The sequence below is a fragment of the Anopheles moucheti genome, chromosome X (assembly GCF_943734755.1).
Source record: "Anopheles moucheti chromosome X, idAnoMoucSN_F20_07, whole genome shotgun sequence".
NCBI classification, from domain to species: domain Eukaryota; kingdom Metazoa; phylum Arthropoda; class Insecta; order Diptera; family Culicidae; genus Anopheles; species Anopheles moucheti.
The window spans coordinates 499251-516271 of record NC_069142.1 but is presented as its reverse complement, the minus strand read 5'-3'; the positions used below and the strand labels follow the sequence as shown (position 1 = coordinate 516271).

Sequence of the window (17021 nt, the reverse complement as noted above, 5' to 3'; positions counted from 1 at the left end):
TCGCCTGCCATAGCCGAGCGGCTGTCAGTGCGTGGCTCCAAAAGATCAGATTGGGCCATAACAGATAGGTAAATACAAATGGCTTCAATTATCAACAGCAATAGAAAATATCGCTAAACGGGCCCTCACCTAACTCTTACTCGAACGATAACCTGCCGATGTATGCAAACTTCACCAGACACACTCTGTATGTGAACGCACTCCTATGAAGCGGAGAGCACAACGCTTTTGGGCAGCTAGCTGAACTGTACTTGAAAGGAAAAAAAATGAAAACTCACCCACTGTACTTACGTCTGCATTATTAATTGTTTTTTGTTTGGCTTAGAAGGCTAAAAATTTAGCTGAAGTGTTTTGCTACCAACGTCGAATGTTGTTTGGAACGAAACAAACGGAAACAAAATACATGTTATTTTCCGCTTTCGCCTACGTGTTTTTAAACAAGAATCAATATAATTCCATTTCTCTATCATGTTCGAAGCAGCAGTGTAACCAAAGCTAAACAAAACATTACAAACGAGATAATATTTATACATTATAGCTTTTCTAGGAACACCTCTCTCCAACATTGTTTTTCTACCCTTTTTGAAGAGGGTTGGAAATTAAAGGTAACATTTGCGTTTACATGCGGATAGTTAAATACTACGCAGAACTACCTCTCCTATACAATTCCAATTCTCCTGTACCTCTCCTGCACTCTCTCGTTTTCTATTGTTTGTCTCAAACATTACGATCCGAAACATCCTTCGCTATTGCCACACTCTCGCCGTATCGGAGGTTCGCTGTGAAGCTCTCACAGGAACCCCAGTACTCTAGAAGTAGCCAGTGCCGCACTAGGAGTTTTCAATTTGAACATAGTCCCACCCGTTCAGAAAGAAATCCATCCCGACATTTCCATCCCTCATAAATATGCCCTCTGCCGAACCAGACGCATGATACGAGGTAAGATACTCAACACGACATAGAAAGTGAGCCAATACGGTTCGGGATTCTTTCGTAGAGCGCTGACAACTACGGTCAGATCGTTTGTTACGCAGCAATTTCCGCATCCGGGTGTAGTGCCGTGAGTGTAGTTGGTGAAGATTTGTTGCGTTTCCGTCTGTCTGCACCTAGTTCTAGTGCTTCACATCTTCCATCAACTATTTCAACAGCACCAAATTGGCGACGTCCAACACATAATTTGTTTTAACGTCGTGATATTGACGTTGTGCAGAAAAACGGATAAAGGTTCGATTGTTTAATATTTATGCACATGCAAGAGGAATTCTAAACAATGGCAAAATACCCAAAGTGCAAACGTGCAACTCTAGAATAAAACTCCCTTCGGACAACCTGGTCAAACAGGGAAAGTTTAGTTTCAAAATCATTTTGGTATTTCCGATAGTTTTCGCATTCAAGCCAGTGTATTGTCCGTTATCGATCGATGTGCCTCACACCAGCAGCAAAAGTGCTAGCCGGCTACGTATGGTTGGCGAGATCAAACCACTCAGCGATTGAGCGGTGAGTTTGATGTCGTCTTCTCAGTGTTTCGCTCCGAGCTGCTCTTTGCAATCGAACGAGTCGATGCTTTTAAATAGCATATAATTCCATCTCCATACAGAAGAGTTTTCCTCTCCGAAGTGGAAAATGCAAAACCCTGTGCAAAAATGACGCACATGTTTACAAATATTTTGCTTACAATAACAATGCTACCCAAACTATTAGGTTATTCGTGTCCCATTTGTTAATACAACTCGTGAACGGCAATACACTCTGAATAACAACAATCAACAATCAAATGCTACATAAAAGAGCATCCTAAAAACAAAACAGAACGGACCGCTGCAGATACACCACTGTTTAAAATCTGCAAGATTTCTCATTACTTTACAGAAAACCTTCTGATATCCGCATTGAAAGCATCGTGTGGGTCAACGCATCGGCTAGCTCTGGGTACTTGTAATGAAAAATGTCAGAGCTGATGCTAATGGTGAATCACAACAAGCATGTACGGCATCTGTCCAAGCCATATCAAACAGTCACGAGCCAAACTTTACTGCCTTCCCTTGACCTTTGCCGCCTTGATGCTGTTCAAACCGGTAATCCCTTCTGCAGTCTGTTCGTCAGTAGAGAGGTCGAATAAGCGAGAGGTACAGGATACGCATCGTGCTACCAAAGCGGATAAGCAGTATGGGCCGGTCGTCTGTTAATTTTCGACGTTCTAGTTTTCGCTCGTGTAAACTGTGTTATTTTTCTAGTATACCTTTCCTGGACGCTACTTCAATACACAGTGGTCTGAATATTATGTCTCCCAAAGCCACACGTTCTTATGCGAAACGTTACTATCAAAACCAAAATCCCACCTTCCTCCAATTCTTGACCTGATATGGAGGACATTGCTTTGTATTATATTGAACAAGATGTGCATTCATTTATCTATTCTGGCTATGCATTCTGAACCGGTTGTATGTTTCGGAGACAGATCTATGCTAGAATATATACATTAATGACTGGGGACGACCTTTCCAAGTTGACTAACTTAAACCGCATTAAAACCATAGCTGAAATTTGCTTACAAGGGTACGATCCCGGTTAGTGATGCGCGAGTCGACCTGTATTTAGTCATCCATAAGTGACTCAAGCTGGTTTGGGTCGACCCAAAGTTACAGGAAAATACAGTAGGTGCAAGAATTCAAGAAGTACCGACAATTGCGAATGCGAATTGGGTTAGGGTAGAAGTAGGGTCAGAGTTTCCAGTAGTGAGATAACAAAGTGCGATAATCGACACCGACCCGTTCTTGAAGCGAATTTGGGTTGAACCTCCTCCGATTCAATCTCGCTGCACCAACGGGTCAAAAGTAGTATTATGTATACTGAGTCAGAGTGAATGAGTAAGTAAAATTCTGTTAATGGGTAAGTTAACTCGAATCTCCATACAAAGTTGTTTGAACTCATTTGCGAAATAATTTGCTCGCTGAGTTATTATTGTTGTTGTACTTTTACTTGTCTATTAATGGTCTACAATACGGCATGGTCGTTCTACATTGGCAAAATGTCATAAAATTAACATTGTATATATGAGTTTGTTTTCTTAAGCAAGACTCTTAACACAGCAACGGATAACACACATCCCCTCGCTCCGGTCGACCAAACAATAATGCTTGAATGAGTCGGTAAAAAAGTTAACTTCATTCACTTGGAATCAATTCTTCAAAGTGAGTTGTTATTCTAATCTCTAGTCAGAAGAGTCGATTATGTTTTGTTCAAACAACTGGACTTGCTGCAACATCGGTGCCTTTTGAATCTAACTGGATCTACCTATATAAGAGTCGGATTCGAACTCGCTACCCAAACTGGTCGACTGAACCTATTTATACCTAAAGGTCAACGCAAACTCATTACACATGCTACGGGTCTGACTCGATTTCGACTTGGACTAACCGCACCCACTGTATCCAAGGATCAGAATTGCTTCCGATAGACCCGTTCCCGACTTCAGGCAGAACCGTGAATTGAATCGTACAAGCAACCACAAGTCCGGATATGTATTGGTAACGGTCATAGTGAAGACCGAAATTTATTATTTAATTTTATCCTTTGACATATATATATTTCAGTACTTATAAATTTTTATGAACCCATTAGGACGGCTTCAGCCGTATTTTCTATGTGTATATAATATTTCTATATATTGTGATGTTGTGAAATATTGAAACATTTTTCAATTTTAATTTTTCCAAAAAAAAATCGATTCTGTAAAAGCGAATCAATTTTTAAAATACAATAACATATCTAGATCGAAAAATTTCTATTGCTATAATTTTAGTGTTCCTACGATATGTCCGTTTGCCAACCACTGACCATTGATATGTGCTCTATAGTTACAGCAATTACATTGTAATAGACAGGAAACTAATGCATTCGTCAAACAAAATAATATGTTCTAGAAAATATAACATTACGAAAATAATGGAAAGTATTTATTCACAAAGAAATATCATGAACAGTTCTTTCCAACTTTCCACATAATGAAAAAAGAAATGGTTTTAAATGCACGTATCAATCAGTTTTGAAGTGTAGATAGCTAAGTGTAAACTAAAACATTATTCAATTAGATTTAATTATGTTGTTTTCGAAAAGGTTTTGTTATTTTTGCCGTTAAGCCACATTATCCTGTCTTCTATGACCGAATTGAAATTCCAAAAACACAAAACTTCGTTGAGACCGACAAAAAATGCGTACGTCAACGGATTGTAAACATGCCCGGCCCCGTTGACCCTCCGCAAGCCCGTACCCTATTTCATGCTTTTCTTGCTGCTGTTGCTTTTTTCTAACGATCGATACCACCAATTGAACAGCACCAAAATGCAAACCAGAGCAAGAGAGCGAGCATTCCAAAGTGAACAATGCGGGAGCGCATCAATGGGTCGCGAATTAGCGTGGCGTGGTAGCAGCAACAGCTTCGGTACTGCCATGACGCAGCGCAGCTCAGGGGTCTCCACACGCAAAGTGCACACGCAAACATACGTACCGTGTACGCGTGTGACGGACATTCTTGACAGCTCCCTTGACTGCGAACACTTTTAGTTTACATTTGGGACAAACCACGACTACGGCGTGTTGAACATGGCTGCGTAAACCAAACTGACCCGACGGAGGACAAACCTGCATCTTGGTTTTTGTGCTGTGCGTGCCTCCTTCATAGCTGTTGCTGGTGTCTTTGAGTTACTCACCTTATTGGATTGCATTAGTAAGAAACCATAGTTACATCATAGGGGCAATTATTAGCTAGCAGTGCGGCTTCTTCCTGCATCTATGCATTTTCTCCCGCCGCTCATATGCGATTCTTTCTCAATTTGTGTCAAACTTTATCGAACAGTTCAATCTCTTTCCATCTACACCCGCAGGATGGAACAGTAAACGTTGACACGATGACACCCGCACAAAAGAACGCCTATCTGGAAGCTCACATGGCTGTACAGCAGCAAATGGCCCAGGCTGCTTTGCAGCTTCAGCACCAGCATCAGCAGCAACTGCAACAGCAACACCTACAACAGCAACAACAACAACAGCAGCAGCAACAGCAACAACAACATAGTTTAAGTTATTCGCGAGCTGTGAAGAAAACAAAAACCAGCCACGATGGTCATTCCTTCATGCAGCAAGGACAGTTATCCCATCAATCTCAGCAGCAGCAGCAACATCAACCCGGCAGCTCGCCCTCCGCCCTCCCGAATCCGAACGTCAACCACTACACAAGCACGATAAAGGTGCCGCAAATCAACGCCGGTTCGCACGCAAATGCGTCCAACGCAGGCAATGACACTGCTGCGTCTGCTGCATCCGTCACCAGTACCACCACCGTAGCTAGTTCTGCGGCAACAACAGCCACCGGAAACGGGGGTGGTAGTGGGGGTGGTTGTAACAGCAGCAGCAGCGGCAGCAGCACCTTCACCGTGCCGGATGACGTCGGGATGGGATTTGAAGGTGGAGTACGCGTTCTTCAAAGTTTGGGGAATTGGTACATCGTCCTGTCCGATACTGCTAGATTATATCTAACCTCACCATCTCTTCCTTTTCCGCTATCTACACGTTCGGTCTTACGCACGTTGCCTGAACCACCGAACCCCATTTACGGTGCCTAGGTCACCGGAGATACCACCCAACATACCGCGGCCCAATCTGATACCCTTCACGGAACCGTACGCGGAAGGAGGATCCATGCATCCAGCAACGCGCCTAAAAGCACTACAGCAGGTGCAGCAGTCGTCCGCCGCGGCTGTCGCTGCCGTGGCAGCTGCAGCTGCTGCTGCCTCTGGTGCCTCACGTGCAAAAGCGACTCCGACCAAAGGGAAGCCGGCAGTGTCGACCGCGGACCCGTCCGCACCGCCAAAACCCGTGTTCGAGTGCACCGTGTGCGGGAAAGGGTTAGCCAGGAAGGATAAGCTAACCATCCATATGCGCATTCACACCGGCGAGAAGCCATACGTCTGCGAGGTGTGCGATCGTGCGTTCGCACGCCGCGACAAGCTGGTGATACACATGAACAAGTTCAAACACATTACGCCGACGAATATTGCACCACTCGGAAAGCGCCAGAATCGGTCTCTTACGATAGGTTTGAATCTGGGCATGTTTGGTTTAAAGGGAGTGGGTTCGAAAGGAAATACGGAGCTGCTGAAGCAAGTGCATAATCTAGTCAGGAAGACACTCCGTTGTCGAAGATTTCCTTTATTGATAATTCCATAGGCTACTTTTGTATGCTAATCGGTTGTCTTTCTTGTTCTTCTTTCCTCCATGTCACCAATCCTGTCTCTTCTGCACCATCGGTCTTCTCCCTGTTTTCATTTAATTTTAGCAGAAAAGGAAGAGTTCAAAAACGAAGACAATAAGCCACCCATACTGGTTGACCATCAGGCTCTTGCAACGCAAACGTTAACAACGGTCGTGAACAACATTGCCGCACAACACCAACATCACCAGCAGCAACACCAGTTGAATACTCAACTATCCCATCAGCAGCAGCAGCAGCAAGTTCCTTCCAACCAACTTTCGCAGTCTGGTTCATCCGAAGGATCGCAACTAGGCAATGTCGGCGCACAGCAATCACATCATACACTATCCTGGCCCTGCGAACTATGCGGTCGGATGTTTGGCTCCCGAGAAGAGTGGACTCTGCACGCCAAAAGCCATCTGGAGGTAATCGTCCCTCAACTACCATGCACCCGACCACAGGGAACGTAATACCATAATACCCGGTCAACCCGTCTAATGGGTTTCCTGGATGTTCCTGTCACGTCCATGCGTAGAAGCGGGTTTTATTTTTCAATCATTCATTTCTTCCCCAATCCTTCTGCTCCCATCTCACCCCTTTCGATAACTACAACATATGGCGAAGTATTGACAATACGATGAACGCCAAGCGCCGCACTGGAGACACTGCCATGCCTAGAGCGAGTCGCAGCTAATGGCGGGGTGAATTCCCTAGCATTTCACACTTCCTGTAGTCGCCCTACTATTACGGTTTACGTGCCACTTCCTAGGCAAGTTGACAGGCGGCATCATGAAGGCATCGGCTGCATATAATGCCTACCACCAACTCCGTCTGCCGAGTTCTGGATCGAAGACATCGAAGAGAGGATGATTATATATACACCACACATATCGATTGCAATCCTCTGCAGTTCCTTGCTAGCTTAGCGGTTATCCCATAATTGCAGATTTGAGTGCGTGGAGCGTGCTAGCTATGTGGACGAGCTGGCTAACTCATGGCAGGTGACTTACGAAACTAACTAGGCCACATTCGCATTCTATTTCGAATTTTATGAAATAAATGTACTATCATACACCATAACTCATCGGCAGTTATGAAATAAAAATGTACTAAACGCACTGGATGTAGATTTTAAATCATGGCTTTTCCTTTGATTGTAGTTGAAGATGACAGAGATCAGTTACGAAGTTAAGTTGTAATCTTTTCGTTATTAATAACATGATCAGCGGACTAGGTGTCCTAAGTTTATAGCTTGATCAATTTTCTATAACATTTTGTTTAACCCTCAATTAATCCAAATATTCAGGACTGGAGATTGTTATCAATCAAATAAGGGTTCACAGAGAAAAAAAGGGTAAAAACAAACAACCATTTTTGTCATATTATGTCTGATAAAACCTTTGTGGCAGCATGGTATTTTATACCACTAATAACATGGTTTCTTGGTTCACATTAATACACCATGGGAATGATATGATCATCTTAACAATCGTTTTATTAAATCAGTAACTGAAATACATATAGAGAAAACCTTTCACTTCATACACATGTGATTATTTCTTACCTTCAGTCGCTAAAACATTTGCTAATGGCTATCATATCAACAACAACGAACTTCCTACGTGAAGACGATAGTTTCGTTGCGTTTTAGTTGTTAGTTTTTGTAATTTTACTGTGTTACGAAAAGAGAATATCAATTCGCCCTTGCACATTATTAGTTGCAAGGCGTATGTTACACCATGTACATCGGACAACTGAAGCCGCGTAGTTGTTGTAACGTTTTAGAAATAATAGTAAATGATTTGTAAAAGCTGATTCATACAAAATCCCAAGCAATATAGATGCCTTGTACCGTACATTTTCTTCCAACCTCCATCATTATTGCATATCAAAACTACACTATACCAATTCTGTAGCTACATGCCTCATTGTAGAATAAACGTTTTTGCTTTTCTTTTAACAGCCTGAATTTTTAACTTTAAGCTTTGTTACTACTAGTTTCAGTTTCATTTCAGTTATTCAAAAAAAAAGGCCGGCTAAAGTATAAGCTTTGCTCTGTCAAGATTATCGATTCTCTTTTCACGCGTACAAAAACTTGCAGTCACTCTAGTGTACATTCTCATCAACTCAATGTGTCCCTTTCTCAAGATTCCTTTATTTTTTCTAGCTTCGATATCCTTATCTTCTATAAAAATAGCACTTCTTGGTATCGATTACGTTTTTTGTTTCGTTTTCAAATCCAATATTGTAAAAACTCTTCATCAGCTTCGTTCCTGGTCTTTTGCGTGAAGAATATACAAGTATAACGCATACTAGGATCATTCAATTGCCATCCATCAGCTGAAAATACTTATACTATACTCTTGATAAGCACATCATTTATACAGTTTCCATCCAGAAACCAAGTTTGCGCTCCTTGCAGTAGCTCGTGGACTATGTATCGAAAAAAAGATAATAAAATATGAATCGATGATAAAATATTGTGAAAAAAAACTATTTGAAAATGCACGCTTACCTTGCATTGTGCTGCACTGGCTTCATCTTTGCACCAGTAAGCCGGTCCCCAGCTGCACTCGTTTAGTCCGACAAGCATGGCATCCTTCTTCTCAACATGCTCCTCCTCAAGGGGTTCATCAATGACGCGTTCGCCCGAAGCAAACTCCGGCAGGGACAACAGTGTTGACATCATGTTGCACTTGTCGATGTTAACGCACACTTGCTCACGTTCGATCGAATGCTTCAGTTGCTGCATCATGCTGATACCATATACAGTCAACAATTCATCGCACTGTGTATAGTGCTTCGCCGGGAGTGCATTACAAATACGATCCACGTACTTCGTAACGTGGTCTTGCAACTGATCACCATTCATCAGCTCATCGAGAGATTTAACCGCACCCTGACATACAGCGCATCCGACAATTTCCACTAAACAAAACAAAAAAGAGATGAAAAAAAAACGAACGTTAAGATCAAAATAGTGGACATTTCCGCATCTTCAATTGAACATCACTTACATTCGGACTGCTTCAGAATCCCCTGCTGCTTCTCACACAATTCCAACTGAGTACAGATCGCTTGAGGCGGCAATGTTTGTAGAAATTTGATAATGAACTCGCCGTACTGGTCAATCAGTTTATCACACTGCTTGGTAATAGTGCTGGGCATTTTGTTGCAAACCGTGCGCACTGCGTCCTCTATTTCTGCACGAGTTTTCTTGTTTGTCAGTTCCGATTCGATTTTCACTATGACGAACTCGCAAATCGCACATTGTGGCGGTTGATTTTTTTCCACAGCTCCCGCGGCGGATAGAAACAAATCCTTTCCAGGCTCCATAATAGCCGGTTCTACAACATAATCGAGAAGTGCTTCATCAACCTCCACTATAAAAGGATAAACGGAAAAACATACATAAATAAAACATAGAAAATGCAATGTTAAGCTTGATTTTTATCGAGTGTTCTGTGTAGGGAGACGAGGGGAGGGTCCTACCATAATAATAATATTCATAATAATAATAAAATGATGATAATAATAATAATGATAATAATAATAATAATAATAATAATAATAATAAAAATAATAATAATACTAACAATAAAAATAATAATATGAGTAGTAATAATAATTAAGGGCAATTATACTCACACTCATCAGCGAATTCCTTCGAAACACAAAATCCTAGTGTGTTGCAGATTTCTTTTGGAGACAATTGTTTCATTAAAAGATCGACGATTTGGTCGCTGTGTTGATCGATGTACTTCTCACATTTGGTACGATACTTGCGCAGCCGATCGCAAGCGTGTTCTAGTGCTTCCTTTATTTGCTCCTTACTTTTCTTGTTTTTGACGCGCTTTTCGACCGCTTTTACCATTTCCTCGCACACAAGACACTCTGGTGTGCTGTTCATCGGCATGTGGTCAATAGTGATCTGCCCATTGACTGTAGTATCGGGTATTTCGTTCGTTTCGACATCACCAGACGGCCCTGCCGGTGCGATCGCTGGTCGCTGACCAAACGAAGCGCGCTTTTCATAGTCGAGTTCCATGCCGAGCAGGCTGAGATCTGGGCGTTGGTCAACGCATAGTTTCAGGAAGACACAGATCTCCTGCGGGGTGAAATCAGACGCCAACATTTCGACCAACTCCGCTGTGTACGTGTCTACAAAATCGTTACACTCGAGACGCAGTTTCGGTGACAAGTGTGTGCAGAGTTTGCTAAGAGCACTCTTAATGTTTTCCTTGGAGCGATCCGTTTTGACTGACTCTTCCAGTTGGCTAACGGCGAACAGACAGAGCGGACAGGTTGGCTTATCGTTGCCGGCACGAGCCTCAATCGTTACTTCAATCTGACCAGGTGCAAATATCTCCACATCTTCGTTGGTGGACGGGCACATCTTCATAGTTGGGCAGATTTGACGTGGGTCCATCGATTGGATGAGCAACGCAATCACCGCATCGCCGTACACATCTACGAAGTTATGACACTCGCCGCGAATCGATGCCGGCAGTCGGTTGCAGGTGGTACCTACCACTACCTTTATCTCGTCTTCATTCGCCGGCTCACTCAATGCCTCCTGGACGAAGTGCATGAAGTATTCGCAGAGTGTGCAGAATTTGCCATTTTCAACTAAATTAAGGGCACTAGGTGCACCCATGATGCGATCAATAGGTAACTGTGCCTGCTGTATCTCCGTAGCCGACAGTACGGGTTCGTTCTCACCAAGCAGCGGACGACGGTACGGTTTAGACACTTCGCTTTGTTCATACTGAACTGCCACTCCGATCGGTAGTATCGGCATGATAGGGCCATCGTCAATCACACCATCTCCCTTGGGACAAACCCCAATCATAAAGCAAGCGTCATTACTGTTCAGATTGTGAACTAGCGTTTCGTAGATTTCGCGATAGTATTGCTCAACCAAATTGTTACATTCATCAGCAAAGGTCTTAGTTTGCTTGCAAAGACCCTCCAACACCTGCTTAAACTCGAGTTCCGTCGTATTTGCGATCAGCACATCACGCAGATGATCAACTAGCTGCTCACACAGTTTGCATGGAACATCGTCACCGGTTACCGGCAGCATACCGACTCCTCCCATTGGTCGTATCTCAATTTGCTTGCCGTCCTCGTGTTGATGGAACTTCTCTGAGCAGGCTCCGCTGAGATGGCATACAGCGTCCGCGTTTAGATTGCGATCCAAATGTTCATACATCTCTCCAAAGTATGTAAGAACGAGGCTCGAGCAAGCGTCCGAGTAGGAAGACATTTGGCCGCAGACTCTCAAGAATCCTTCCAGTACGCTATCCCGATCAGCCGACCGGAACCGTCGTTCAATTTGACCAGCAATCGAATTGCATTCTTCGCAACTAAACGTATCATCATTGGCTGCAGTAAGTTCGCTCGATGCTGTTTCATCATCCACGTCTTCCTCCATCTGCGGCTTAGTGGCGGGCATTTCAGCAAGCAGTTTGTCAATAGCGGCATTATTACACAGTCCGGCCACGCTGCATACGACGTTCGGATTCATCTGTGAAGCGAGTGCCTCCACCAGCTCTGGGATAAAATCGTCGGCTAGTTTGCAGCATTCCTTTTTTACAACCTTCACCGGGATCAACTTGCAGGAACCCTCGAAGACTGCTTTTAGATCCGATTGTGTTTCATTGCTTTCCAACTGATCACGGGCCTGTTTTACCATATCCAAACATATGTTGCAGATCTCATCATTATCCACCGGAAAATGTTGCTTCTCCCATACAGTTTGAATGCAATGCGTTACGGCTCCACATGTCTTAGCGTTTCTAATCATAAGATAAAAAAATAATTGAGAAATTTAGCAGCAAGTCGAATAAATCCATAGCTGATGATTGTAGCAACACGACCGAGTACACCCGGGATTCAAATGAATGTGAATTGAATTTTAGATTAAGTGACCTTTAGTTATAAGCAAAACGGCCTGGCTTGTAACGGGCGCATATTTCACAGAAATGATCGCATGCATTCCACAGAATCGATTAACCGAATTCTTTGTGGCGCCCAATCAATGTACATAGCCTGGATCTTCAGTATCATACGATATTTTCTCTCTTTACCCCTCCGAATAATCATCCGAACATAGGCTATATACTAACCAACCATCCTTGCCTGAGAACGGGTATGTATCACCTGACGTACCAGCATTCTTTGACGATTAATGGTTGATAGATTTCCGGGTGCAAAGATACCTGCCTGGCAATGGGTCTGAAAAGCATCACCAAACACCAGCTGTCATCGGCCAGAGGTCAACGCTGCACTTGCTAGTGAACATCAAAATTCCTAACGACATACTAATCCTAAGGATAGATCGAACATTCTCGGCTTGCTCAGTATGCTCCCAAGTAGGGTATCATTTGCTAGGAATATACTGTCTCAGAAAATAGCTGTATTTGTTCTTGAACATTCCCTAAAGTCCCTTTCCCTCTTCTAACCAGTACAGGATCCAAACCAATCTCCCGTAGCAAGTATTTACTATCCGGCTACGTAGTAAAATAAGTCTAGTAAGCTAGAAGTGGCAGGCAAGACCTAGTAGGTCGTTTCGCCAAGAAGAGAGAGAATGTGTTTAATAACCGTTTGAGATGCAAATTTATTACGTCTGAAAGTGACATACACCTGTTTTTTAGTAACTATACACAACGAATCATACCCATTAGGTAATTTCTCTACTGATGGCCTTGATGGAAAAAGCAGCAGCGGATCAGAAAACAAGTCGATTGCCAATTCTCTACACACTTTCCAGAAACAATCACAATAAAACTCGCATGAACACACGAAACTCATTTTAGAGCCAAACATGTGTTCATGAAAGTAACCGTTTCCACGATTGCGTTGTTCATTGTTTTTTTTTCGTGGAATAATCCCTGCCCCGCAAAATATAAGAAAAAGAAAAAGAAGAATGATATCAGACGATATTTCAAGAGTGCTTTTGGTGCCAGAAACATTTCGTTTCCTGGTGATATATTCGTCACATTTTGGTCCTGTATGTAGAGAGTGGTAAAATCGAGTCCAACAAAATAGCATTATCGAATTAAAAAAGTTTGCATTTTCACGGATTCTATATTGAAAAAGTTTGTGATAAAAATAATAATAGACAAGTGTTATATTATATTTTTAAACAAAGCTTTCTGTAAGGAACATTCTGAATTTAGATGAATGAAAATAATGTTCTAGCATTAATATCAAGCCATTCCATATCATGGCAATGTTGCCATTCCATATCATGGTAAAGTTTTGACTTCTGTACCAAGCAAAAACAAAGTTCCAGGAATTCAAATGCTATTCGTCTTTTCTTCCTTTGACAAAGCTGCTCAAAGTATATGGTTTAATGTATTTGCAATACATCTGCAAGTGAGACGCGCTTGCATTTATAGTAATTTTGCACAATGAATCATACCGTTTGAGTAATTTCAGGATAGCTTGCTTTTTTTATTCAAGAAAAACGAGTACCGTATTGCTATACTGCTAGCCGTACTGAAGCAAAAACAACAACACATTAGAAAACTTGCCGAGTGCCAATTTTCTACACACATTCCAGAAACAATCGTAATAAAAACTCACACCAACACATGAAACTAATTTAGTGCCAAACATGTGTTCATGAAAGTTCCCACAATTTCGTTGTTATACACGCATTAAATTATACTTTTCCAGCACACCGTATTATTCTGAGTTAAGAGCTCTTTTGTCTTACAAAACCGGCATTCGATTCCTTCTTGTGTAAAATATTCACTACAAAAAACCCTGTTTGTTAAATATCGTATCGAATCAATCCATATAAGAATTTAAAACATCGAAAATTTCCATAAGGTCAATTACCTGAAGTGAAAGTATATACGACGTTCCACTACCATGTTATCCATAATCGATTACGCATTTGCTAGTACAATGCGGTTTTCTACATTACACTTCGTTTGATAAGGTTATCGGTACTACGTCTTGACTTACATATTTCAGTTGGCTAGAGACAGAATCCTTCATAATTGAATTAGTAAATGGTATTGTTGGTACCGTGCGCTGGGGCGTATTGCGCCATATCATTGCATTGCCTATGAGTGTGTTTTTATATCATCAATTCTTCACGGTCACATAGACCTTGTGCATATTCCATGCTTTTATGCTTATTCTTCTACTTTTATTGTTGAATTTCAACGTTTACGTCACACCAGTCATGTAACCTAACAACTAATCCAATTCGTTCATACATGCATGAAGTTTCACAGCATCTACCAGCATACACAGAATCGGAGAAATGCAACAAATGGTGGCTTCGAATCGGGATAGGAAATTCTCCCCACTCGAAGCTCAAAATTGATTATACGGGAAGGATAACATTAACAAGTTTAATAATTCATAAAAAAGGCAGATCTTATGCCGGGCTGTGTAATTCTGAACAGTTCCGTATAGGACGTAGCATTTTGACATAAGAGATCATTTTCACGGAATTATAGTTTAAGAAAAATCGATTAAATATTTAATTTTAACTTTAAGTTCGATTAATTTGAAACAATATATTAATCTGATTAATAAAATAATACCTTTTTTGTTGTTGTTTTTCTAGAACTCCCGTCATCCTTTATTCACAAAGGTAAGATTTTAATACTATTTTGTTGGGCCCTGAACTAATGCTAACTAATCCAATACGCTTAGCTTGAGTGAATGGAACGCAGGAGATAGCAGTTTCCATACAGTCAGCTATTTGTGGTAATTTTTGTTGATGACTCGTCCATCACATGGCGGACAAACTGCCGAGTTTGCACTGATTGATACCGATAAGTGTGTACATATTTTAAAGACAACAAAGACACAACGAATAAACAACTCCTAGTGCGGGACTTGTCATTCGTATTCCACGGATTCTGCTTTTCGTATTGTTCTTTTAGACGATGATCGTTTTAACCTCCGCCAATTTGCTGATAACCTCCCCTCATCGTTAAAAAGAACGTCGGCATCAACAGAAGAAGCCATTATCGGCATGAATGCGTCATCGTCACTACTACACCATGATTTCCTTCATTGGCGTTAGAGGCAAAAAAATGAGGACACAAGTGTCCGAAGCCTGCGAAATCATCACAAAGAACTCACAAACACAAGCTAACCAAGAACAACAATTTTTTCTTGATTTCTTATCACTTAGCACCTCATTCGCAATGCCGAATGAGAATATAACTGCGGTGGTCGTGATAATTTCATACATACTGTTTTTTTGTAAATCGACAAATCCATTAAACCGTTCAACCGACGAATAAACAGGACTCGGGAATTTCGAACTATGTTTAGGACGCACTAGGAAACGCAATGCTTACCGCAACAAATCGTAAACATGAATTGTACAGGCATGTACATGTACCACATAAATAGGAAACGCATTTTACAGACCGTTTCGAATTACGACCTACATAAAATAATATTGCAACTATATAGCGTGCAGTTGTGTAAACGCTGCAAAGTTTTTTTATGCAGTCTCTAATCGCTTACCTGATATCAGAACACCAATAAGATGGTCCCCAAGTGCATTCTTTTGCACCCAACAACCGCTGGTTGCTTGATGAGTTGCTTGTTTGTTTGACGGGTGAGCTGAGTACGGCGGAACAGGCTAGCAATTGATCGCAAGACATTAGGCACATATAAAAAAAAGAAAGAAAAATGTTATTTTCCATGAACTGAGAACGTTAATTAGGTTTCATTTTAATAGTTGTTGTCAAATTGCTACTTCACAATTGTTATCAGTTAGATAATGTTACTAGCGTGGAAGTAGGAAGTATTAGGAGATTCTGCAATATTTAACACCGACAAATGGAAGTTAAGTTGGGTTTCTAAATCGAACGAATTTTTGCGTCACAAATGTGTATTAATCGAATAAAGACATAGTAGATTTATCGAGAACAAGCCTATAAACCCTTCGTAGAAACGATAATGAATCATTGTTTTCCTGAAATTTAATTAGCAAACGCAAAATTTGTTTTGAAACTGTCGATCAACCATTCGCATAAATGGAATGAAAAAAAATTGCGGTAGCAACCATTTTGCTTCCGACATAGACGTGTTGTTCTTCGTAGGCTGTGCCTTTGTTTTGGCTTACAATTTATCGATACAGGTAGATAATGAAATGACTTGCAATGTGTCAGCATATTCGAATTCACACTAGGTGTGAGTGGGATGGAAATAAATTTACAAATGTTTGAAAATGATTATTTTTCGCTAAGACGCCATTTACTATTACGAGAGGAATGCGGGACGTAAACCTACGCGTGACGCGTTAATTTTACTTTTGTTGATTGATTTTTTTATTTTCGCTCAATTCCTTTTAGCAATCCTCAACAATAATGATTGTACTTACCTAGCACTAAAATGCCAGCCAGTCCCAGCAGGCGTGATTTCATCATCACGATTACTTCCTGCTACAGCAACTCGCACAACGCAGCAACACTAGTTATCTAATTTTAATGTATGTCACACCAACCAAAACTATTCCTTTGAAACGTTATCAATTTTACAAACGCGTACAACGGCAAACAAATTTGTGAATCACAACGAAAACACAACCACAGTTCTACACAAGCGACCTTACCGTCCGTGTGCACAAACAATTGTGATGCATCATTCAATGCGTGAACAATGAAGAAATATATTTCATGAAGTAAGACTGGTTGCATCACACGCAAGTGCTTTCCGCCATTTTCAATTGACAACAATTGACAACCATGCTTTTGCTGTTCTTGTCATCGAATAAGAAACC

At 41.4% G+C, this 17021-nt stretch overlaps 2 protein-coding genes across 7 annotated transcripts; one reads left to right on the top strand and one right to left on the bottom strand.

The window, feature by feature from the left end:
- Nucleotides 1-1074: 1074 nt before the first annotated feature.
- Nucleotides 1075-7373, top strand: LOC128306936 (uncharacterized). Of its 6 annotated transcripts, XM_053044616.1 has the most exons (5): nt 4205-4726; nt 4884-5497; nt 5622-6094; nt 6335-6675; nt 6875-7373. In XM_053044616.1, exons 2-5 carry the CDS (start codon nt 4908-4910, stop codon nt 6878-6880), a joined length of 1410 nt encoding a protein of 469 aa, XP_052900576.1. In that variant the 5' UTR covers nt 4205-4726; nt 4884-4907; the 3' UTR covers nt 6881-7373. The 6 variants fall into 6 exon arrangements, with proteins under 6 accessions (XP_052900573.1, XP_052900574.1, XP_052900572.1 ...); XM_053044613.1 differs by lacking the exon at nt 4205-4726 and adding an exon at nt 1075-1224 and having other exon boundaries at nt 6335-7373; XM_053044614.1 differs by lacking the exon at nt 4205-4726 and adding an exon at nt 1243-1497 and having other exon boundaries at nt 6335-7373.
- A 351-nt stretch (nt 7374-7724) lies between these two features.
- LOC128306806 (uncharacterized) lies at nt 7725-16857 on the bottom strand. Its single transcript, XM_053044420.1, has 6 exons — nt 16623-16857; nt 15761-15878; nt 9899-12051; nt 9268-9633; nt 8766-9178; nt 7725-8683 (listed from the first exon to the last, which is right to left on the bottom strand). The coding sequence occupies exons 1-6, from the start codon at nt 16666-16668 to the stop codon at nt 8630-8632; spliced, it is 3150 nt and encodes a 1049-aa protein (XP_052900380.1). The 5' UTR covers nt 16669-16857; the 3' UTR covers nt 7725-8629.
- Between the last annotated feature and the right edge of the window lie 164 nt (nt 16858-17021).

Excerpts from the sequence above, each read along its gene's own strand:
- LOC128306806 (XM_053044420.1), bottom strand. The coding sequence starts at position 16,668 with ATGATGAAATCACGCCTGCTGGGACTGGCTGGCATTTTAGTGCTAG. Across the intron at positions 12,052-15,760 it reads TATTGGTGTTCTGATATCAG|AAACGCTAAGACATGTGGAG; the intron begins GTAAGCGATTAG and ends TCTTATGATTAG. Across the intron at positions 9,634-9,898 it reads GAAGGAATTCGCTGATGAGT|TGGAGGTTGATGAAGCACTT; the intron begins GTGAGTATAATT and ends ATCCTTTTATAG.
- LOC128306936 (XM_053044613.1), top strand. The coding sequence starts at position 4,908 with ATGACACCCGCACAAAAGAACGCCTATCTGGAAGCTCACATGGCTGTA. Across the intron at positions 5,498-5,621 it reads CTTCAAAGTTTGGGGAATTG|GTCACCGGAGATACCACCCA; the intron begins GTACATCGTCCT and ends TACGGTGCCTAG. Across the intron at positions 6,095-6,334 it reads GAATCGGTCTCTTACGATAG|CAGAAAAGGAAGAGTTCAAA; the intron begins GTTTGAATCTGG and ends ATTTAATTTTAG.